At 42.8% G+C, this 24514-nt stretch overlaps 1 protein-coding gene across 1 annotated transcript in view; it reads left to right on the forward strand.

The window, feature by feature from the left end:
* SOS2 (SOS Ras/Rho guanine nucleotide exchange factor 2) overlaps positions 1–24514 on the forward strand; it is a 42624-nt gene that overhangs the window by 3066 nt on the left and 15044 nt on the right. The window contains exons 2-9 of the mRNA XM_064659683.1: positions 7247–7372; positions 10005–10136; positions 11845–12009; positions 12672–12875; positions 14062–14205; positions 18381–18491; positions 20015–20113; positions 24231–24358. Of these exons, the coding sequence (XP_064515753.1) occupies positions 7247–7372; positions 10005–10136; positions 11845–12009; positions 12672–12875; positions 14062–14205; positions 18381–18491; positions 20015–20113; positions 24231–24358 (1109 nt within the window). The remainder of the gene's footprint in view (positions 1–7246; positions 7373–10004; positions 10137–11844; positions 12010–12671; positions 12876–14061; positions 14206–18380; positions 18492–20014; positions 20114–24230; positions 24359–24514) is intronic.

Consider the following 24514-nt stretch of genomic DNA (forward strand, 5'->3'; position numbering starts at 1 on the left):
CTGTCTGAATTCCAGTGGTGCCAGCTGAGTGTGTAACTCCCAGGTCCCAGTTTCAATGTGCTGGCCATGCACTGCATAAAAAAATTTGGGGGAAATTGTGGTTGAAAAATTCATTAATACCAAATACCTTCTGGTGCTACATGGAATAAACTATTCCAGTTACTTGGAAATTCAAAATGGAACAGAGTGATTCCATGGAGCTGGTGTGTGGTTTTGAAAATAGTGAGGAATGTGTTGTTGGATTCGTATGGATGGATTTTTTTTTCACCCTCAAATGTTCTTGGGCATCCTCTGCATGAGTTTTACAAGGGCCTGAAGTGACAGGACACAGGGAATGGCTTCCCACTGACAGAGGGCAGGGTTAGGTGGGATATTGGAAAGGAATTCCTGGCTGGGAGGGTGGGGAGGCCCTGGCCCAGGTTGCCCAGAGAAGCTGTGGCTGCCCCTGGATCCCTGGAAGTGTCCAAGGCCAGGTTGGAGAGGGCTTGGAGCAACCTGGGCTGGTGGAAGGTGTCCCTGCCTGTGGCAGGGGGTGGAATGAGCTGAGTTTTAAGGTCCCTTCCAACCCAATCCATCCTGGGATTCTGGGATTATCATTTGTGTTGGCTTTTACAAATCTTCTGGCAAATTAAAAACTTGTTTCTGTAAACAAGAGCTGTGTAATCAGTTGCTTTGCTCTTTGATTTTTCTAAATTAAGTTTACAAGCATCTCACAGGGATTCTTGTTTTGGGTTTTCTCCATTATCCACAAACAGAGACTGTCAAACATTTAATCCCCACGGCTCTGCAGGCACCACATGTCGGGATAATCCTGGCACTGGGCACTATTTGCATTTTCTAAAACAATTCCACCATTGCTCTGGACCACTCATCAAATTTCTAGAGCATGACTAAAGGGTTTATTCTTAGCAAATGTTGTGTGGAGAAATATAAAAGACCGTTTTGAGGCCTTTTCTTTTTTTTTTTAAGTTTACATTAGTTCAGTGCTTCTATATTTTAAAACATATTGGGAGTTAGTGTATGTGACTTGTGTGAGGTTCATGGCTGGGGTTGGCCAGCACTGGGAGAAGTGCAGGAGTGCCCCACTTTATTCCCTGCATGTTTTCCATGGGAGGTCAGGCTCCCTTTGGGTTAGAATTATTTAATGTATTACAGTGTCATTATAGGAGATTATTACTTAATGCATTCTAATTTCATTATTAATGCATTCTAATTCCAACAGGAAAGTTGCTTGTTAAGTAGTTTTAAATAGTTATATTTAGGTTTGAAATCTATTAGGTCATTTAGCTTCTAATAAATATGTTTATTTGAGCTCAGAAGTTTGGACCTTTATAGACTTGCAGTTGCCACAAACATGAATTGGAGTGGAAGGTGTCCCTGCCCATGGCAGGGCTTTGGAATGAGGTGGACTTTAAGGTCCTTTCCCACCAAACATTCCATGATTCTATGAATGCCTCAGCTTGGAACCAAAGAGAACTGGTCCTTTTACTTAAATCCCATTATTTTCATGCTTCCTTTTTTTTTTCCTTTTTTACACTGTTTACCTGAAGTTACTGACACTGGAATCTGCAGTTGGCAAATGGTAACAGGAGAGTTTTATTAAGGTGGATTTTAGATGTGGGGTGTTCAGTGGGAACGGTGTGATTTCATTTGGCAGCTTCAGCAGAAGAAACACTTCCTACCTGTGTTGGTAAAGTGGAACATGGAAATCAGTGTTTGGGTTGGCTTGGAGAACAGTCACAGGAATCAAAACCCACTGGAGCTGTGATTCACCTCGTTGTAGTGCCCTTATGCCTCAGGATTGGGCTCCAATCCCAGTGTGTGCTTTTCCCATTTTCTCATCCCATTCCACCCGTGTCTTTCGGGGAACCCCCTGACCTCTGTGTGTCTCCCCTCCACCTCTCCTGCCCTCCCTGCTTTTTCACCCCTCTCTCTCTTTGCACAGCATTATCTAATCTCTTCCAGAGGAGCCCTTGAGTCTCTTATTTGCTTTTACAGTTCCCTCATGGATTCCCTTTGCCAGGCTCTCAGGGAGTGCTCTGCTCCCCTTCCTCCAGTCCAGCAGGTTGGTCACGTGGAAAACGTGGCTTTCCTGTCCCCATGGCCTCTGTCCTCCCCAGTTTTTTAATGTCATTTCAGTGACCAGCTGGTTCACAAAGAAATTACTCTGAGGGTCTTCACTGTCTCCAGGTTATAGGAATTCCTGGCTGGGAGGGTGGGCAGGCCCTGGCACAGGTTGCCCAGAGAAGCTGTGGCTGCCCCATCCCTGGAAGTGTCCAAGGCCAGGTTGGACAGGGTTCCACCTGGACTAGTGGAAGGTGTCCCTGCCTGTGGCAGGGGGTGGAATGAGCTGGTCTTTAAGGTCCCTTCCAGCCCAAACCATTCTGGGATTCAGATTCAAGGTCTGAATAATTCCATCTACCTGAGTGAGCTGTTCCTGGGAAGGGTGGGATGTAATAAGTGGGGAGAGGAAGCCCCTGGATGCTGAATTCAGAACCCAGGGCAGTTCTCATCTCATCTCATTTGGGAGAATTAGAAGAATTTTGGGAGAATTATCAACATTGATTCAGGTGTGTGCACAGCCATCTCCACGTGGTGTTTCCCTTCCCTGTCACAGGGCAGAGGCTGTGCCAGGCTCATTTGGGGTTTATCTCAGTTTAAACAAAGCATTTTATATGGCTGGATAAAATCCAAACACTTAAATTCCCATCAGTTTTTGAGATTAAAATGTACATATGGTTTGTTTACGTGTAAACAGACCCGCATTTTAGTTCCTGTGTATAAAAGGAAGCAACAATCAAGTGGAGAAAGGGGAGTTGGTGTGTATTTGGGTCATTATTAATATATTTTTTTCTGTCTGCACCAGGCAGGATCCCAGGAGATCTTAGGACAGTCTTTGATGCTGTTTCAGAGTCAGATTCCCTGCCTGCACCAGCCATCATTCCTCCTTCAATTCACCCTCCCCTCAAATACAATATCCTAGAGGAAAAGTGTAGTTAAATAGCTAAAGATAAAAATGTCAACTTTGTAATTCTTTTTTCCTATTTGGGATTTCTCTTCAAGTATTTAAATATTTGTGGTTCTTCCTAAAGAATTATGCTCTGGGAATATCAATCAGTTGGGAATATCAACCTCCTTTTTCACTGAATAAGAACATCAGAAACTTTTAAGTTACTACATCTGGTTCCTTTCCTCTGGAGCATCATCCAGATGCAGGATTAAAAATGCCTTTGGAGGAGATGTTTTGTGTTTCTCATGGTCAGGGTTATCTTCAGGAGGGAAAAGATAAGGAAGAATAAAACCCCAACCTAAGCACAGACATTTTAAATGAGAAGCTTCTTGTTCTGAAATCTCAGGTAATTCTGGAATTCTGTTTTCTGAAAATGTACTTTTGGATATGAGTAGAGAAATGGGATATTGCTGTCAAGTCTTTCAGGAATAGGAATCCATGTGTTTTTGATGATATATGCTGGGATTTTTCTGTTCTCAGGTTTTTTTTAATGAACTATCTCTTGCTTTGCTCTTGTGCTCACTGTGGAACAACTGCAGCTTTCTGGATGTGTTTTTACCATCAAAATACATGTATTATGTAAAAATATGTATAACTATTATGGCCAAACTGCTGGTTTGTCCCATTAGCACAGGTTAAAAAGAAGTTATTTTCAGTTTTTACTCCTAATTTTGTTTTCCTCAGCTTTTTGTAATGTCAGATGCAACTCTTTGACCATTGCTTTTATACTCTGGGGTTCTGGATTGCCCCAAATGCAGCTATTAGTGACATTCAGACTTCACACCAGAATTCCTGCACTTCAAAATTAACCCTGCCAAAAAAAAAAAAAAAAAAACCAAAACATCAGTTTGTTTGTAGTTTTAATACTGTTTATCTCCATCTCAAAGGTTTTCATCCTCATCTTTTTCTGACAGGATTATTAACATCTTACTGAGAAGGAATTTTGAGCTTGATTTCATTTCTGGAGAAGCTTTTGTGGCTTTTCATCAAACATACACGTGTTGGGGGGGTAGAAAAGTAGGGAGAAGTAGAGGAGAGGAGCAGGAGAAGCAGCAGTTTAGGAATTCCCATCTAAAAAAAAAAAATGTGTCCCCCAGAAAGGCCTTAAGGCCAAGTTTAAATGCCAGGCTTGTACCTGTTATTTAATTTCCATTCCTTGGAACAGCTCCCAGAGGAATAATCCCATGTGAATGACACTGTAGAAATTAGTTCTGCTAATCCTAATCTGCCTCTTTAATGACTCCAGACACTCCACTGTTTCAGAGATAAAATAGGTAAAAAAATCTGGTGTCTGTGATACCTTCTGCTCAGTTCTTGCAGCACAGCTCTGGAACACCTTGTGGGGTTTTTAAAGGGTATTTTGACCCTTAAACAGTTACCAGACAAATAATATTCAGCCCAGTGTACTTTGGTGTGTTTGTTCCATGCCAATTTATATAACTGTGCTCAGATATTTCAGTCTGAACCTGAAATCAGTGGATGTACCTTCCCTAAGGAACATGTCCTCAGTAATTCCTCCTACTTTTTTTGTGTATATTCAGTGTTTATCAATCCCTCCTTGCTTTTCCAGTCCTTTTAGTCAGGATTAAGGGGAATACTGCAGAGAATAAGTGTTGCTTGATCCAGAGGCATCTGATTTGATCAGCCAGTGCACGGCTTCTATAAGTGTTTTTGTTTTGCTCTGACAAACAGTCAGATAAAACAAAAATATTTTATTTTTCTCATCACTTATGTCAGAATAACTTCTCTGGAAGCCAGGGAGTGCACAGGTACCTCAGGGACCTTCCAGGATGCTGCAGGCAGACTCATTTCAAATGGAAGCTGATTTTCTAGATCCTCAGGGAAGAGTTGTCTCAACCAAAAAATGTTGGGCTTTGTTGTCAGTTTTGCTCCTTTTGAAGGAAAATTAACTCCATGATAGAGGGCCATGAAGATGATTAGAGGGATGGAACAGTTGGGAGGAAAGGCTGGGAAAGCTGGGGGTGTTCACCTGGAGAAGAGAAGGCTCCAGGGAGACCTGAGAGCCCCTTCCAGTGCCTAAAGGGGCTCCAGGAGAGCTGGAGAGGGACTGGGGACAAGGGATGGAGGGACAGGACACAGGGAATGGCTTCCCACTGCCAGAGGGCAGGGTTAGATGGGATATTGGGAAGGAATTGTTGGCTGTGAAGGTGGAGAGGCCCTGGCACAGGTTGCCCAGAGAAGCTGTGGCTGCCCCTGGATCCCTGGAAGTGTCCAAAGCCAGGTTGGATGACGCTTGGAGCAACCTGGGCTAGTGGAAGGTGTCCCTGCCCATGGCAGGAGGTGGAATGAGATTATCTTAAAGATCCCTTCCAACCCAAACCACTCTGGAATTCTGGGATTTGTGTTCCTTGTATGAGACTGAGATTCCCTGTCAGTGTTTGAGGAGGACTCTGTGCTCCTCTGCTGCCCCTCAGCCTTGCTGGATGTCCATGTGCTCCTGAGAAAGCTGAGGAGAACATGGCAGAAGCTGTTAAGTACAAATAAAGTCCTTTTCTTTGTGGCAGTGATGTGTGTACAGTGGGTGACTGGTGGGAGTAGAATGTGGTCTGATACAGGGAATGGGAGTTCCCACTCTGCTCCTGAGGGGAAAAAGGCTTCCCTTCCTCAACTTCTGACAGTTCCTGTTCTTGTCAGTCCTCTGGAGCATCTTTAAACGTTCATTGTAGGGACATAAAATTCCATCTTATTCCCTTGCTAGCAATTGCTTTTTTTATAGTGGTGCTCTGTGAGAGATATGTGGAGGGACCTTAACTCAGCACTTCCTGATTTTCCATTGTTTTGTGAATTAAACTCTCATGTCCAGGAAGAACATGAAATGCCCTGACCATTGTTGTAAAACTGGCATCTTAAGTAAGAGTTTTCCAGGAGTGGGTTTGGTTTTCTTGAGGATTCTTTCTTTCTTTTCAGGATCTTGTATCCATGTCAGCTGGGAAACAGTTCTAGGAAGCGCAGAGAGAGATTCGTGTTTGAGGCACAGAAAGTGAAATTACATTTACAGGACTGTACAAAAACTCTGTAACAGAACTGGACAGGCAGGGTTAGGTGGGATACTGGGAAGGAATTCCTGGCTGGGAGGGTGGGCAGGCCCTGGCACAGGTTGCCCAGAGAAGCTGTGGCTGCCCCTGGATCCCTGGAAGTGTCCAAGGCCAGGTTGGACAGGGCTTGGAACAACCTGGGCTAGTGGAAGGTGTCCCTGCCCATGGTAGGGGGTGGAATGAGATGGGATTTAAGTTCCCTTCCAACCCAAACCTTTCTGGGATTCTGGGATTCTGTTAAACTTGGAGGAAGCCCTCAGAGCCTCCCAGGGTTTGGGGTCTCACCCAGGGGGTTTGGAATTGGAAGTGCCTGTATTTCATAGGATCAGAACTGGACCTAAAGGTGTTCTTGTCTTCCCCCAAGAAGCTCCCAACCCATTTTCTTGTGAATACCAATGTGAGTATGTCAGGTTACTTTTTTCGAGGTGATTAACATAGAATTTGTATGGGGAGAGGAGGGAATTTCCCTGGATTGTATTCCTTACGAATCTTTTGGCTATAGTTTGAGGTCTAGTTAGTGCTTTCCTGATTGAGAGGCTGCCAGGGAAAACTGAGTGTAGAGACTAACTCTTGAGAGCTTTTTTTTTTGTTGTTTTTAAGGTGGGGTGGTTTTGTTGGGGGGATTTTTAGTGGGAAAACATCCCGGTGGCCCGGGATGAGTGAATTGTGGGCACATGCTGAGGTTGCCTGTTTCGGGTTGTCTGGTCTGGTTTAGCCTTGGAAACCAAAGCTGGGATTAATCTCTGTGTAGTGAGATAAACCACATTATCCTGCCTTGCTCTGGGGAGAGGTGGGAATCAGCTTTTCCTTGCTTATCCAGTCTTTCCCTCTGGTGAGTCCGTGCTGCTCCTTTGTTCAGTCACCCAGGTAGGGCGAGTTGTTACTCCAGGTGGTGACTACAACAGTTGGGGTTAGTAATGGAACTGCAGTTACTCATTCCTGGATGAGTAACCCACAGGGATTGTTTCACTGCAGTGCTGGCAGAAATCTGCCTTGGCTTGAAACTCCTTCCCCACCACAAGGGCCAAACACGTAGTTTTTGCTTGCAGGAGTAGGAATTACCACCTTAACTCCACAGGGAAACTTGTGGGAAGCGACTGGGACCCGTGTGAGCTTGCAGCACTGCAGCACTGCCCTTTTCTCCCCAGAAAATCCTAATTCTTGTCATTCCTTTGGGCAGGTTCAGCAACAGGTTCACCCAAACCTGTCGGCAAAGGAAGATTCCCTGTATTACATTGAGGAGTTGATCCTTCAGCTGCTGAACAAGCTGTGCATCGCTCAGCCCAGGACTGTCCAAGATGTGGAGGTACAACTGCAGACTGGAAAACCAAAAAAAAACACCCAAAAAAGTGTTTGCTTGGAGCAACACTTGGTCCAGTGGAAGGAGTCCCTGCCAGTGGCAAGGGGTGGAACTGGATGGGCTTTAAGGTCCCTTCCAACCCAAACCACTCCCTGATTCTATTTAGATTTTATTAGCAAGTTTAATTGGAAACTCGTTTTCCTGTCCTTAAGAATAGAAATTTGGGGAATTTTTCTTTTTTTGTAAATGCAGGATGCTTTGAAGGATTTTTTTTACTCCTCAAATGCACCTTGGATTTAAGAATTTTTCTTACTTCTTGACATAAACACACAGGGGGGAAAAAAGGAGATATTGGAATGAAAGGTTACTGTTGTCAGGGCTGGATTGTGCAGCTGAGGGAACAGAGTTGGATGTTCCTGGGACTTTACTGAACTCACTGAGGCTCTTGTATTATTGCAGCTGTCTGCTTTTGTGTCATCATTCCAAAATGAGGATTTAATGGAGTCTGGAGGGAGGAAGTGCTTGCATGTGGCTGTGACCCATTACAGCTTTGCAGAGTATTAATTTTACATTAATCTATATGTCTGGGATTTATAGCCTGGAGCAAAATGAAGTCCTTGTCTGGTATTCTCTATGGATGTCGTGGAAATAAAAAGAATAATACATATAATGCACAAAAATATCTAATATTTTGTATGTGTGTCATGGAAATAAAAAAGAATATATATATATATATGCATAAAATATGTAAAAATATATATTTGCAAAATAATTGCCTGAAGGGTTTTAGATTTTTTGTGAGACGCCCTTTATTCAACATTAATTATTAATTATTAATTTTGGTTTATGATTAATGTATTTTGATATAGTGATGCATAAAGATTATCAAATCACTAAGTAAAAACAAAACTTAATAGTCACTTAATAGCTCTCAGGGTTGGAGAGTTTGATTTGAGTGTGGATTTGAACTTTGGATGTGGAGCTGAGAAATTCCACGTTCTTTCTGCAGTTCACAGCTGATCAGACCCTCAACTCTGATTTGGGAGTGTCACAGCAAATGCCAAATCCTGTGTGTTTTCCATATATTTTAAAACTGTGAAGAATAAAACATTGCTAATCTTGGCAATGTAAGTTATTTCATTTAAAACCACAGAGTTAGGTGTAAATGTTGTGTAGGTCGATACATTCAGACCCTTCCAGAGCAGGGAAATTATAATTCAGTTTTGTTCTGGGTTGCTGGTGAGGTTTTGCTGCCAGCAGGAATCTGAGATCCACGGATAAGGGCTTTTGGATCTGCTCCTGGGCTGTTTTTAGCAGTTAAGAGAAAACATGAGGGCTGTGATCTCTCTAAAGTTTATCATGCAGATATTTACATACCAGCCTGGAGTTAATGGAACTGTTTGTGCATGATGTTAGACTTAAGTATTTGCAAGATCAAGGTCTAAAAAGCTCAAATTATAAATGTTCTATAAATAGCAAAAGCCCTTAAAAGAGTTCCCAAGAAAACAGTGGGAAGCAGTGAAGTTGGAGTGCAGAAGGAACGTGTTACTCGTGAAGTTTAGGTTGGATATTGGGAAGGAATTGCTGGCTGGGAGGGTGGGGAGGCCCTGGCACAGGTTGCCCAGAGAAGCTGCCCCTGGATCCCTGGAAGTGTCCAAGGCCAGGTTGGATGGGGCTTGGAGCAACCTGGGCTGGTGGAAGGTGTCCCTGCCCATGGCAGGGGGTGGAGTGGGATGGGTTTTAAGGCCCCTTCCAACCCAAACCTTTCTGGAATTCTATGATTCCATGTTGAAGGACATCTGAATGCCACATTATCTCCATGTTTTGGGATGATGTCCTGGTAGGATCTGGAGGAAGGTCCATTTTGGTGAGCCAGCCCAGCGCTGTCGGCCGCTCTCCAAGAGGAGAGGTCACCGTGTCCTTACCTGGCACTGACACAGAAGGTTGAGCATTAAATGGCCACATGCAAATATTTAAAAGCTGCCCCTAAGAAAACCTGCCTGTAAGAAAACCTCAGGCCTCCTGTTAGATTTCAGAATACGTGCAAAAACCTTTTTATCAAAGGGACACAAAGGTTTCACCATTTTTTCCCATCTCATCCTTCCCTTTTTCATTTCTGCCATAAACTTGACCTGCTGTTGGGCAAGTTACACCCTTTTCTGAAACAGGAACAGTATCAACTTGGGTTTTTTGTAGCCTGTAAACTGTTTAGTACTTCCTGATGGTGTCTATATTTTGGGCTCCTGGTCTCATAAAATTCCAGAGTGGTTTGGGTTGGAAGGGACCTTAAAGACCACCCACTTCCATCCCCTGCCATGGGCTGGGACACCTTCCACTGGAAGTAGAGACTGAAACCTGAGTTTTCTTGCTGCTCTTGTAAAGATGATAGATCAGGAGGTGTTTTAGGAGATTTGAAGGAGTTCTTGGTGCCCAGGGCAGGGAGGTTGGTTGGGATTGTTGCAAAGAGAGAAGCCGAGTTGGGTAAGAGGGAGAGAACAATTAGGAGAACGTGTTGCAAACACTGAGGAGGAGGATAATTGTCTGTACTACAGGGGAAGTAATTTGCTGTGCTGTGTTTTATTTAACCTTCTCTCTGATGACTGTGGTTGATCTCAGTGCACTTTGTGTGTTTGGACAGGAGCGGGTCCAGAAGACATTTCCTCACCCCATAGACAAGTGGGCGATCGCTGATGCTCAGTCTGCCATAGAGAAACGGAAAAGAAGGAACCCTCTCCTGCTCCCTGTGGACAAAATCCATCCTTTACTGAAGGTACTTCACCCCCTCTGCTGTGGTATTGCCCTCCAGCATAACCTTTCATGTCTGTCTTTAATTTGTGTGACATTAAAGGAGTTTCTCTCATTGGCTGAGGGAGTAAAGAGTCACCATAGAACAGGATGAATTTATTACAGTGATAATAAAAGTAGATCCTTAAATTCATCATAGGCATCAGTGTGTTAATTACTACTCTTCTTTGAAATGTGACTGGTTAGTTTTTAACATAAATAAAACTTAAAATACCTTCCCTACTTCAGCAGCGCTGCTTTGATGCCTTTATTTGTCTCAAAATGCTGCAGAAACCAAAACAGAAGAAGAGAGAACAAGTAGGTCCTGTTCCTTGTGTACTGTCAACTGAGATGTGTGCCAGTGTCCTTGGAGTTACTGCTGAGTGCCACTGGAGCCTGGGGTTTAAAAATCATGAGATCTGCAAAGGTGTTTCCAGCTGCTGAGAAAACTTTGCTTGAGCATAAGCAGAAATTAAAGCCCTTTTTCGGGTCTAGTTGTGCTGTTCTCATTCACAGTGTCTCAGTTCGTGAGGGTCAGTGAGAGGGGAAGAGATTTTAGGCAAGAAAACAGCACGAAGTAAGATCTTCCTAGACAACAGTGGTGTTTTTTGGTCAAGTCTGGTTTAGAAGTGTGTGAAAACAGGCACAGAATCTGATTTTTAGGGGATGCACCAATGCATGATAAGAACAAATTTGCCTTATTCAAATGCAAGAGTTTACCTGGTCCTGACAGTCCTGTCCCAGGTAAGAGGCCCTGTGGAACAAGCTCTGCAGGATATGGAACATGTGTCCTAAGGAGAACATGCAAGGTTCATCCTGTTGTTCTTTTTTCTGATTAGGATTTCATTATTAAAGTTTAATTACTTTATATACCCACCAGGATGATTAGAGGGATGGAACACCTCTCCCATAAGGGAAAGCTGAGAGAATTGGGATTGCTCAGTCTGGAGAAGAGAAGCTTTGGGGTGACCTGATTGTGACCTTCCAGGACCTGAAGGGAACCAATAAGAAACATAGAGAGGGACTTTGGACAAGGGCCTGGAGTGACAGGACAAGGGGGAATGGCTTCCCACTGCCAGAGGGCAGGGTTGGATGGGATTCTTGGATGGAATTCTTGTGTGTGAGGGTGGTAAGACCCTGGCCCAGGTTGCCCAGAGAAGCTGTGGCTGCCCCTGGATCCCTGGAAGTGTCCAAGGCCAGGTTGGATGGGGCTTGGAGCAACCTGGTCTAGTGGAAGGTGTCCCTGCCCATGGCAGGGGGTGGAGTGGGATGGGCTTTAAGGCCCCTTCCAACCCAAACCATCCTGGGACTCTGTGACAGTGAAACCTGCTCTGTTCTCAGAAGTTCAGACTAGGACCAGAGTCCTGCAATCAGCACAGCTACAGACAAAAAATTAAGTACAGGAGTGGTTTCTTCCTTGCAGGAACCCTATTTTTAGGAGTGTCATTTTTAGAGGAAGATTCATTGAAAGTTCTGTAGCTTTTCATCTGTTAAAATGGCAAAATGACACAAGCATTTACAAGCTTTCCCTTTGAGGCAGATGTCCCAATTTGCATTTGATGTGCTTATCCCTGGCTGTTACTTTGACAATCACCACCACAGACAAGACCAATTTCAGTAGAAAACTCAATGTCATTCCAAATGAATTTCTGGAATAAATACCTCTTATTTTTCCTCTTGTTTTCACTTTGCAGGAGGTCCTGGGCTATAAGGTGGATTACCATGTCTCTCTCTATATCGTGGCTGTCTTGGAATACATCTCAGCTGACATTTTAAAGCTGGCTGGAAACTATGTTTTCAATATCCGGCACTTTGAGATCTCCCAGCAGGACATTAAAGTATCAATGTGTGCTGATAAGGTAAAGAGTTGGGATTAAAACAGTATCTAGAGGGGATTTTTTAAAATTTAATTGCATTTGGAAGGTATATCCAAAGGAGGATGGGAGGGAGAGCCTGGTCTTACTCAAATGCAGAGGTTTCTCCTTATTCATTCCAGACCTTAAGCAAAAACTTAAGTTAAGCCTGTGTAAGTTTTGGATCTAAAATTTGTAAGTACTTTTTAGTACTTACAGACAGTGTAAGGACAGAAAATGATGTTGTCCTTTATTTCTCTGCTGTCACGACCCTCTTGATGTCACTTTGTCACGACAGCTCTTCTTCCTAATACAGAAAAGACCTTTAGTTTTCATGCCCATTAAAATGAGAAACATTTTTGTTTAATTTTATCTTTACCAGGAGGGTTTTGGCCAAGGCTTATGCAAGATGCCTTGTTTTCAAAGTTGATTCTGCATGAATTGTAACTTGTTTTCTAGGTCATACTAACTTCCAAAGGGAAAAATGGCTTTGGCAACTGATCCAGCCTCCTGCTGCCAAAGTTTAAATATTACTCCCTTGTGAAAGTGATCACAGAAAGTATTGTATTAAAAACTCCAAGGATTTCTCTGAACACACGGAAACAGCCGAGCTTGAGCCAAGTGTGAAAATCAGGCTTGATGTCTTTTTTTTTTAATTCCTTTGCTAGGTTTTGATGGATATGTTTGATCAGGATGAGATTGGATTGGTTTCTCTGTGTGAGGACGAGCCCTCTTCTTCTGGGGAACTCAACTACTATGACCTTGTGAGGAATGAAATAGCAGAGGAAAGGCAGTACCTGAGGGAGCTGAACCTGATCATCAAAGTATTTCGGGAAGCTTTCCTGTCCAACAGAAAACTCTTCACACCCAATGTGAGTCCTTTAGTGGTTATTGATGGGTAATTGCTAATTGCTCCATTAGCAGCCATAACTTCTCCATTTTAACTGTGCTGGAGGTAAAATTAAACCTGATTTATTGTCTTGTCACTGAGTAATGAGTGTTGTCTGTGTGTGAAATCCAGTGGGGGAATTGCCATTAATGTTGTGTGAGTGCAGCTTAATGGACACCATTCCCTGTCAGGTGCCAGCAGGATTGTTTTGGGCATGTGGGCAATAGTTTCACTTTTGCTTAACATAAAAATTAAGTTATTTACCTGCATGTGCAGTGAATGCAGGTGAACACTTGAATTGACATTTGAGGTCTACCCCAGGGCCCTCTAATCTGTAGGAATTCCAAGTAAAACAGCCCCTGGCTCTGGATTCTCTAACTGTGAAGGCAGTTTCTGTTTGATAAATGGTTGAAGTGTTTTGGTTGAAATTGTACATGTGGCAAATCCCGTTTTTGGAATGCTGGAGTTTAGAAAGGAAGCACAGCTCTGGTAAGAGAAGGAGGGATTAGGGAATCCTTCCTATGGGAGAAGGAGAAGGGGACCCAGCAGAACCTGAACTGGGATTTTTAGGTTAAAAAGAGGCAGCAGGAGCTGCCCATTCCAGCTGGGTGTGGAGGTTCCTTAGGAGCCCATGGTGTATCAGGGAATTGTGCAAATGTGAGGACAGAATCCAAATAGAGATAACAGGGGGAGAAGGAAGTGATAATAGCTTTGGAGCTGAGGAATATTCTTTTGGGAATGGGTATGAGAAATTTCTAATCTAAAAGTAGAATTTGGGAAAGGAAGCTGCTGATTCTTCCTCTGCTGAAGGAGCCCAGCAGCTGATTTAGTTGGACCTGTGCTTTAGAGGATCTGACCTGTAAATTCCCTGCTTTAAATTGCTTCCTTCCTGTTGTTCTGTGGAATAAGAAAAGCCAGGAATTTCTGTCCAAAGCCCCAGCAGCCTGTCCTGGGACCACACCAGCCTGGGAAGGATGGTGTGAGAATTGGGCAAGGCTGGATATGCCCAAAGGACTGGGAATACCCTGGAGTTCCAGCTTTCTTCCTTGCTTTTTGTTGGCTCCTCTCCGTTTACCTCTTGGTCCAGACAAAAAAAAAAAAAAGCTCCAGTATTTACCTAATGAATAAATTATCCCAGGCAGGACTAAGGCATGTTTTGATGTTTGCAGGATATTGATGTGATATTCAGCAACATCTCAGACATCCACGAGCTGACGGTGAAGCTTTTGGGATTGATCGAGGACACCGTGGAAATGACGGATGAGAGCAGCCCCCACCCTCTGGCTGGCAGCTGCTTTGAGGATCTTGCAGAGGTAACAGTGTTTAACTGGGGAGTTTTGGGGGTTTTATTTTGTTTGCTTCTATTAAATCGCTCGAAAGGTGGTTTTTAATTCAGGAAAATGCGTCGTTTTACGTCCGGAATGGGAAATATTTCCACGGGTATTTCCACGCAGCAGTGAGTCTGGGAAGCAGCTGATGGGGTCAGGATTGTAGCAGAAGTGCTGTTGATATCCATTGACCTATAAAATAGATATTAAAGAGCAGGAATAAGGGAAAACACTGGACAGGGATTGGGTGTAGCTCATATTGGAACATGATTAACAATTATTTTGTCAGATATTTTTTGTTTTAGTGGGCACTGAAATACTGGAAGGATTTTTTTTTTTTTAAATTCTGAAATGCTCCATATTCAACTATTCCATAAAACCATTCTGAAATATGGAAGGGAGTCACACAACTAAAGTTTTTGAGCAAGTGGGATAGAGCTCAGCTTGTTCAGAATATAAGTATACAGGTACCTTCATGACCTGGGAATAGGTGCCAAATGACTCTGGAATTCAGCAGAGGTGCACAGGGAAGAAGCAGGATCTGAAAAAAGAGGACAATTCAGCTTAGAATCCAGCACACAGTTTTAACTGACTTCAATGAATGACCAAGGTGGGGGGGAGGTGTTTTGCTGTCATTGGATGTGTTTAAATGGAGTCTTTGGGATGTGTATTAATCCAGTTTTTTAGACCTAAAATGTGAGGGGAATCATGTAAACCACTGTTACAGAGGAAATCAATGAGTTGTTCTGTCTTGAGAAAGAATATATATGGTTTTTAGCTTAAAATTGTGACGTTTATTAAAAATAACAATAAAAATTCTGTTTAATTTTTACTTATCTTAAGTTTTTAAAATGTGAGGGTGAACATAATATCTGAGGACTGTGTGAACACACCAGCACCACCTGGAAAATGATCACATTTAAAAGATCTGATCTTTGAGCCCTGGTGCCACTCACTTAGGAATAGACCAGAAAGATCAAGTTTTCTTGGCATTGCTTCAGCAGACCACTCTTGAGGAGGGAATTCCAGTTGACCAAGTCTTAGCTCTTAAGTTATTGAAGCATAATTGCTTTATAATGATAAGGAGAAATGTTTGCTCAATGAATTAAAGTAGCTATTATATTAAAACTGAAAAAAATACTAAAACTTTGAAATACTACATCCTGGGGGAAAAAAAAATCTCATTTTATTGCAAAAGCTGCTTTTAGTCATCCTGTGCTTTAAAGGGAAACAAATCCTTTCCAATGAGCAAAAATCTCACCTGATTTTTTTGTCATTCACTGAAAAAATTTACATAGGAAATGAAGAGCAGATTATATTTCCAAGCTTTTTATGAGGGTAATAAGTTTGAATTTATTAATTCAGTTCTTATGGATCAAGACCTGCTTAATAACTGGGCTGTTGATTTGATCATCTCCCAGGGTGAGATCATCTTTCTGGAAGTGTTTGCAAAAGGGATCATTAAAGAGAGATATGAAAGTGAAGTGTTTATTTGCTCTGCTTATCTCACTGCCAGGGTTGTTCACTTAGTGTTTCCATTATAAAGGTCCTTCAACTCCTTTGGAAGGATAATTAAAACCAAACAATCCTCACGGGCTGGAATCTTCCTGCTTTGTCTCTTTTCCTGCATGACATCTCTGGAAGGTCTAGAAACATAAATATTGTCGTGGTTTTGAGAGAAGGAAGTTTTTGGGGAAAACAAAACATTAATTTTGAGTATGGGGAAAACAAAACTGTTTGGTTTTTTTTTTAAATATGGGGCAAATGAAACAATTTTTTCCTGGTGTGGAGGAAATTCAGAAACTTGATGCCTGACACAGGTAAGAGGGTGATGGATGGTGGCAGGAGAGCCTCAAAATGAGGGCAGAGGGTCTCTGTGCCTGCTCTGGAGTGACCTTCAGAAGGCAGCTGATAAAACAAGCTATTGTGAGTAGATTGTAAATTTGTTTTGCTGATATTTGTGTTCCCATAGGAGAAGTTTTAATATCCACAGAGGAAAAAAGGTGGAAGCCAGTGCACACACTGAAGGGGCTGAACAGTGCAAACACCAATCCAGAATTGTGTGCTGCATTGGAATAATTTATGTGGGCATCAGGTTAATGTCTCCATGGAATCATGGCATTTATGGGGTTGGAAGGGACCTTAAAGCCCATCCCATTCCACCCCTTGCCACAGGCAGGGACACCTTCCACTAGCCCAGGCTGCTCCAAGCCCCGTCCAACCTGGCCTTGGACACTTCCAGGGATCCAGGGGCAGCCACAGCTTCTCTGGGCAACCTGTGCCAGGGCCTCCCCACTCTCACAGCCAGGAATTCCTTCCCAATATCCCATCTAACCCTGCCCTCCTTCAGCTGAAGGCCATTATTTTCAGTATTCCATAATTCCATAGTTCAGTAACTTTTGCAGCATTGCAAATGTAAAACCTCTTTTTTCTGATTGGTCTCCTAAGGAAGATCCCCAATGCAGTTCTTTTCAATCTTGTGCTCATAAAACAAATCCAAAACCTTAAAATACTGGTTAAAGTCTAAGTGGAATAAACTGAAACCACTTCTAAAATGCAGTAAAAATATAAAAAAGCAGCACAGAGTATGTGTTGGCCGGGCTCCCCCAGTAGATTTACAGCAGGATTACACTGTGAGTAGTAGCTCCAGCTCTGCTCTCAGCTTTGTCCTGAGGTGTTATTGTCCTCTGGCTTTAATTTGGATGTTTTAAATTTAAGACTTCTCTGCAGCCTTCCAGTACCTGAAGGGAACTCACAGGAAAGATGGGGCAAGACTATTGACAAGGGCCTGGAGGGACAGGACAAGGGGAATGGCTTCCCACTGCCAGAGGGCAGGGTTAGATGGGATATGGGGAAGGAATTGTTGGCTGGGAGGGTGGTGAGGCCCTGGCACAGGTTGCCCAGAGAAGCTGTGGCTGCCCCTGAATCCCTGGAAGTGTCCAAGGCCAGGTTGGACAGGGCTTGGAGCAACCTGGGATGGTGGGAGGTGTCCCTGCCCATGGCAGGGGGTGGAATGAAATGATCCATAAAGTCCCTTCCAACCCAAACCATTCTGGGTTTCTGTGAGTTTTTATGTTTGCTGTAGTGGAATAAACAAAAAACCCACCAGGCTCTAAACTGAATTCAGAATCTGCTGAAGAAAACCAGTTTGGTCAATTAGAGAGTGTCTAATAATTTCTCTTCAGCTGCTGCAGTGCCAAACTTTCCCCTCTTTCACCCCCCCTCTCCCAAAATACGGGTGGCCAGTGCTGATTAAACTCGATGAGGAGAGTTGAGAGCGATAATTACAATTTGCATATGAAAAGAGCATTTGTTCTGTGCCTCTGCTCCCCACAAAGAGTTTCATTGCAGCTCCCCATGAGTCAGGTAGGAATTCCCCTGGACCCTCTGCAACTGAGACTCCACCTGAATGTTCAAACCAGCCTTTTGTGGTGGTTGGTATTCCCAAATTCGGCAGCCTGTATCCTGGGAAGAATGAAGGTGAAAAGAGGAATGTGCTTTATCCCGGGCACGGTGCCATCCTGGATAACCCGGTGACTCAGGAGTGATTCAGCCCAGTGGATCTGCAGGGACTGGGATCAGCCTGACAGGCTTTGGCACAGCTGATCCAGAGGCAGCCATGAGTTATTCCTGCAGGGATTCCTGTGCAGTCAGGTTTGCATCCCATCCTGCTGATATTGAGGAATCACAGCTGGATACTCCAACCAGAGTCATAATTTTTGCACCTGAAACCCTTGGTGTGATTAGAGAACTTTTCCCTGGGTTGCTTTGTCCCAGATGGAGATATTTTCCTTGTGACAGTCTCCCAAGTTCACTTTTGCCCACAGTGTCCTTTTTTACGGGCAGAGAGGAGGGAATTTGCCATTCCATGTGAAATGGGGCGAAAGCAAGAACTTCTCTTGCCTCCCACTGCTTCAGCAAAACAAAGTTTGTGTTGGCCACAGGGATTGGGAGGTTGAGGAATGCTGAGAAAATCGTGTGCAGCTAAAAGTTGGAAGTGAGAAAGGGTTGTGGTTTCCTCAGGATTTGTTTTGCAAAATTGATATTTTCGTGAAAAGTTCCACTTGTGTGTCAGCTTCTCAAAGGAAATTATTGCACCAGCTGGGACAGAAATATCTTGCATCCTTCGTGTATTTATATAGTTCTGTGCTTTTATTTAGGAACAAGCCTTTGATCCATATGAAACCTTGTCCCAGGATATTCTCTCTCCACAATTTCATGAGCATTTTAATAACCTAATGGCAAAACCTGCTGTTGCTCTCCACTTCCAGGTGAGTGCAAATGGGGAATACTGAAAGGCTTTAATTCTCATATTTCAAAGGTTTGAATTCTGTCAGGCATTCTTTACTTCCAACTGAGGAAGAAATCCTCGAGGTTCTGCCCTTTCTTCAGTGTAAGATATTTGGATTTTGCCTCTTGCTGTAAAATCTGGGCACAGCTCTGACCCATCCATGAATCTTCTTTAGTTCTTTTTGTCCTCATATCAGACACTTGCATGAGGACAGAGGGTGAGTTCTCACACTGCCATTTCCATCTTGCCTTTTAAAACCAAACACAGGCACCCAAACACCATGTTTTCATTTCCTTCCAGAGATATCCAAGGCCTCCTTCAGCAACTGATGTTTTTTCTTGAATAATTCTTCAATAATTTCTTAGTCATTGCTTCCCAGCAAGATCATCTGTGAGTTTTCTATTGTTTTATTAGTTCTGTCCACCAGTGTGGCCGATTTATTAAAAGCTGCATAAGAGAAGGTGCTGAGCAAGTGGTGAGTCAGTTCTGCTCCCAGTTAAAGCCAGTTTAGTGGTGCTGAGTTTGTAGGGTTCACTGGGGCACCTCTGCAAGCTGAGATTCCTCTCAGCTGTTCCTTCAGGTGAGTGTTTCCTCCTCACCTCCAAGACCTTGGAAAGCTGGATCATCTTACTCTTAAATACTTCTCAGTGTTGAAATAAGGCTCTTTACTTCCCTCCCTACCAAATTTAAAGCTCCATTCCAGATTAAATTGCTAATTGAGTCATTTTTCAGTGAATCTGGCCTCCTGCCTGACTCTCATCACTAATTTCTCATCCTGATGTCATCATATATTAGGGAGAAATTCCTCCCTGTGAGGGTGGTGAGGCCCTAGCACAGGTTGCCCAGAGAAGCTGTGGCTGCCCCTGGATCCCTGGAAGTGTCCAAGGCCAGGTTGGACGGGGCTTGGAGCAACCTGGGACAGTGGAAGGTGTCCCTGCCCCTGGCAGGGGGTGGAATGAGATGAGATTTAAGGTCCCTTCCAACCCAAACCATTCCATGATTCTGTGATCACCATAGAAAGGCTTTCTTAGGAATGCTCCCTCACAATTCTTCTCTGAGCTGTGGAGTGAAGGCAGAAAGGTAATTTTTCAAATGGATATGAGGTAATTCAGTCTCTGCTCAACATTTATCCTGATATGGGAGATGGCAGGAATTTCATCATCCTTTGGAAAAATCTCATCTTACAACCTGAGTTATTGTCTTAGTTAAGTGCTGGGAAGGGGAAAAGATTTATCATTTTTTAAGTAATAAACTTGTGATTCTCAGTTTCTCAGGGTGATATTAATACTAATTTCTTCAGTGCTTGATGAGAGCTCCATATTTCAGTGTTGGATGTAATGGAAGCACAGCGAACATACCTGGGAGAAAAGGGAATTTGAGGGAGTTGTGACAAGTTTATTTGATTGTGTGGAAGCCCTGACTGCTCTCTAGCCAGTGCCAGACCTCTCCAGTCCTGATTTGAGTATTTCAGTGTAAATAATCCTGTTTGTTCTTCCTTTTCAGTCCACTGCTGAGGGGTTTAAAGAAGCTGTACAATACGTCCTCCCCCGCCTGCTGCTCATCCCAGTCTATCACTGTTTGCACTACTTTGAGTTACTACAGGTAAACAAAGCCACACTCTCATTTCTCACTAAAACCAGTTATTAATGTGGAGAATCTGAGCTTTTAAATAGGTGTTAAGATGTTGCTTACTTCTTCTTAAAGTGGAAAGAGATAAAAACATAAATTTGACGCTGGTCACTAAATGTCTGAAAAGTAAAAACATGTAAAGAAATCTTCAGAAGCATCTGTTGCTCTGATATGAGCATTTGAACTATAATTTATTAAACAAACCTTGCGTTCTAATATAGTTAAAAATTGAATATAAAAATCTAATTTCTTCTTTCCTTGAGTGCTAAATTTCTGTCCATTCACAAGCAGCTAAACAGAACCCAGATCAAATTCTCAGTCTCAAGTCACACTCCAGTTGCAGCTCAGCTTATTATTTCAGAATAATCCATTCTTAATGTTCAACCATTTGTCCTGAGTCCTAAATGGAAGTAGCTGAGGATAATGTACAAAAGTTTCTGTTTGCCCCATTGTGTTGGGAAAGAAAGTTTGTAATGCTTTAGGGGTAAGTGAATTATTAACCAACTGGGATGGACTTAAGTAGGTAAAACACCCTGTGGCTGCAGCTGACATTTGGAAATAGCAACAGAAATCACTCTTTTAGGTTCTCAGTGTAAAAAAGTGGCACTGGCCATGTTGTACAGGTGTGTTATATGGATTTCCTTTGGATTTCAAAGGATTTACTGCTGTGAAGGAGGAAAGGGAAACTTTGCCACATAGAGTATATCTATAGTAACAAGTCTACCAATTATATTAATACCATATCTATTCAGCACAAGTTCCTTTTTTTTTGGAAGTTCACTCTTGTTTTCAGTATGTCTGCTGTGATTTCTTTTGCATGTGCTGATTTAGATAAGGAAAAATAAGGGATGATTTATTTTGTCCCATGAATCACACACCTGCAGTGTGCAGATGACCAATATTTTGTGGAAAGATTTAAATCCCAGAAGGGTTTGGGTTGGAAGGGACCTTAAAGACCATCTTGTTCCATGGGCAGGGACACCTTGCAATACACTTAAATACACGTGGTCTCAGCAAATTTTAAATCTTTAAGCATTTCTGTTGATAGTCATTTTAGGAAGTAGTTTACAAAGCTTAAAAATACCCCAAAAACAACCTTAATTCTCTCCCAACTCCCTGACAGGAGGGTGCAACCAGGTAGGAGTCGGGCTCTGCTCCCAGGGAACAAGGGAGAGGACAAGAGTTGCCTCAAAGCAACTTGAGAGGCCTCAGGGGTCACCAGGGGAGGTTTAGCTTGGATATTATAGAAAATTCCTTCATGGAAAGGGTTGTCCAGCCCTGGCACAGCTGCCCAGGGCAGGGCTGGAGTCCCCATCCCTGGAGGGATTTAAAATCCCTGTGGATGTGGCACTTGGGGACACGGGGCAGTGGTGGCCTTGGCAGTGCTGGGGAACAGTTGGACTCCATCATCTTGAAGGGCTTTTCCAACCTCAACAATTCCATGATTCCACAGTTTTGCCAGCCTTATGTGAAGGGAGCACTGTGGGTTTGTAGATAAAGTCTCTCTTTCAAAATAGTGGAACTTCCCTTCCCATAACCACGATAATTCCCTGGAACTTCCCAAAATGTTCCTCTTTCACGCCGAATAATTGGATCAGTGACCTGCATTATGCTGAAGGTCAGGCTGATTAATGACCCATTGTGTCTTAGAGCTGGGAAAGTGCATCAGGATGAAATTTAGGAATGAAATCATGTGCTGCAGCTTTGGGGAGAATCTGAGCCTTCAACTGGATTTACAAGTGTAAAGTGTGTGGTGCTTGTCCTCGTTTGGAGCGGAGTTTTCCTCGTGTTTTTGATGAATAAAGCCTGGGGCAGACAGTGCAAAATCATTTTGTTGTGCTTTTTATTCATTTTAAAGGATAATACAGCAGGAGGGTGCATGAAAGATGATAATTTTAGCAGTGAAAATTATTAAATTTGATCTTTACCCACAGTACACAAGATTTCTGGGTAGGATCTGACACTTGACTGTCTTGAGCCTTTCCAACCTTGTGAGCAGAGAACAGAAATCTGAAATATTACTCTGTATCAATGGTAAATCCAGAGTTTGATCCCTTTAGTTACAGGTTTAAAATTTGAGTTTTATGTTGTACTTTGAAAACAAATTGACAGCAGAGATTTTTAAAACACAGCGTGTTTTTAGGCACAGAGAAAGTATTTATTCAACAATATTAATATATAACATATTGAAAACCTTTGGTATTGCTACTCTGCCACCATTGTGTTTGTCTCTAGGAACTGTGATTGAAAAAGTTCAAAATGGAAGCAAAAAAGCAACAAAATACTCACATTTTCATGGTTTCTGTAGGGAGAGAAGCTCAGATTGAGACTTTTACTTCCACATAAAATTACCAAAAAACCCCTTCTGAACTGGGAGGTAAATAAAATAATGATTTACCAAAGCACAGGCCTCAAATATTTGCTTTTTTGTTAAATATCAAAACTAAAATTAATGAAATTAAAGTGTGAAAAGCTTGAAAATTCCTTCCAGCTGTAGAACTTTTCCTCCTCGGTGCAAAAACATGCAGGATCTTCATCAGGGCCTTGTCTCTGCCTAAGAAAGAGGATAAAGGTCCTGAATGGAATAGAGAGTTTATCCTTCCTCCTCATGTGACTCCCAGGCACAAGATTATCCCGAATTCCTGCACGTGACTCGTTGTGTTGTCATCAAACAACCCAAACCATGAAATTATCAGACTCAGGAGCTTTTCCCACCTTTAGGATTTTGCACTTCACACCTTTTTTACGTTCTTTGCATTTCTGTGGCTGACAGTAAGGAAAAGTAGGATTTCCACAGATTTTTTTTTCCCTTCCCTGTACTGTTCCTCAGCTCACAAAATTCCCGGAAATTTGGGGCCATGAAACATTGATTTGTTTACTCTGCAAGATGGAGGTCGTTTGGGCATGTGAAAACTAAAAAGTTTAGTAATTGAAATGACATGGAGTGGACCAAGCTGGTCAAATCCTGTTCTCTCCATTACTTTTAGAGGAAGCTGAGGGATCCTTGCTGAGGGAACGTAGTGGGGAAAGGAAAAGAAGGCTCTGCCATGCTGAGTGAGTGTAAGTAAGATTTCTCTTAAGTATGTAGGCAAAACAGAGTCTATCCAGAATTTATCCATGCGTGGCAAGTTGTCATGATTTTTCCCAGAAATTTGTTAGCTTGAATTTTCCTTCAAACAACTCCTAGAATCCCACAATGACTTGGGTTGGAAGGGACCTTTAAGCTCATCCCATTCCACACCCTGCCATGGAGGGGCTCATACAATCTTGAGGGTGAAAGAGGTTAAAAAAGAAAAAAAATCTTTTTATCAGTAGTATTTTAGGTGTCACCTTAAAGAACCAAAACCAGGAACTTTTAGGCTTCACTCAAGGCATGTTGCTGCCAGTTGCATGGAGATGATGTGAAAACCTGTGGAATTTCCTAGTTCAGGAAGTTTCTGCCTCGTGGTGGAGGCAGATCTAGTCTTTATAAAAAGGAAATATGCTGGTTCTCACTGTCTTTACATTTTGCTGTAGAAGCAAGTCTTGAAGGCAGACCTTTTTTTGACTCTTGTTAGTTTGCACCGTGCAAAGTGGACGTTTTTTTATTGAAATAGGTGAGTTTGCTGAAGGTGGCAGAATTCAGAGTGGTAAGAAGCAAAGAGAGGAGCTTTGTCCTTTAAATTTGCTCTGGATTGTTGAAAGGAACTCATGGAAGGAATATACACAGTCACATAAACCAGCATTTAATTCTGGGCTGTTTCAAACCTTCAAACTCTTTAATAAAACCAGTTGTGAAACAGGACATTGTTGACAAGGTAACAAGAAAAATAATAACTGACAATTAGCACTGGCTCTCATTGAAGGGTAAAGGGTGATCTTTTTAAACTCTCTCCTGCTGAGTATCCATGGATTTTTCCTGAATATCTGACAAATATTTTTAGTTTCATGCACAGCTTGTTTTGAGGGGCTTCTGTAATAACTCACTGGCTTGAAATGACTGACTTCACCGAGCACCACAGACAACACCGTGTGAGAATGATTGCCAGCCTTCCTTCCCTGCTATAAAAGAGGCAAATCTGAAAGAAAATAAATGTTTGTTCTGTCCCAGCAATTGCAGGAATGCAGTGAGGATGAAGAGGATCGGGAATGCCTGAAACAAGCCATCACTGCCCTCCTGAACCTGCAGTGCAGCATGGAGCGCATTTACAGCAAACACTCCCCGAGGCGGCGGCCTGGGTGAGCACAGACACACCCTGGCTCCCCAAAACGGGCAGGGAAGGAGAGAAATCATCTTTCCTTGTCAGGAAATCTGTATATTCCCATTTCCAGGCATGTCTTTCTGACAGTTTTCGTTGTAAATGGAGCAGCAGCCCAGAACCTTCACGCCCCGCT

This window comes from Pseudopipra pipra, chromosome 6 (assembly GCF_036250125.1).
Source record: "Pseudopipra pipra isolate bDixPip1 chromosome 6, bDixPip1.hap1, whole genome shotgun sequence".
NCBI classification, from domain to species: Eukaryota; Metazoa; Chordata; class Aves; order Passeriformes; family Pipridae; genus Pseudopipra; species Pseudopipra pipra.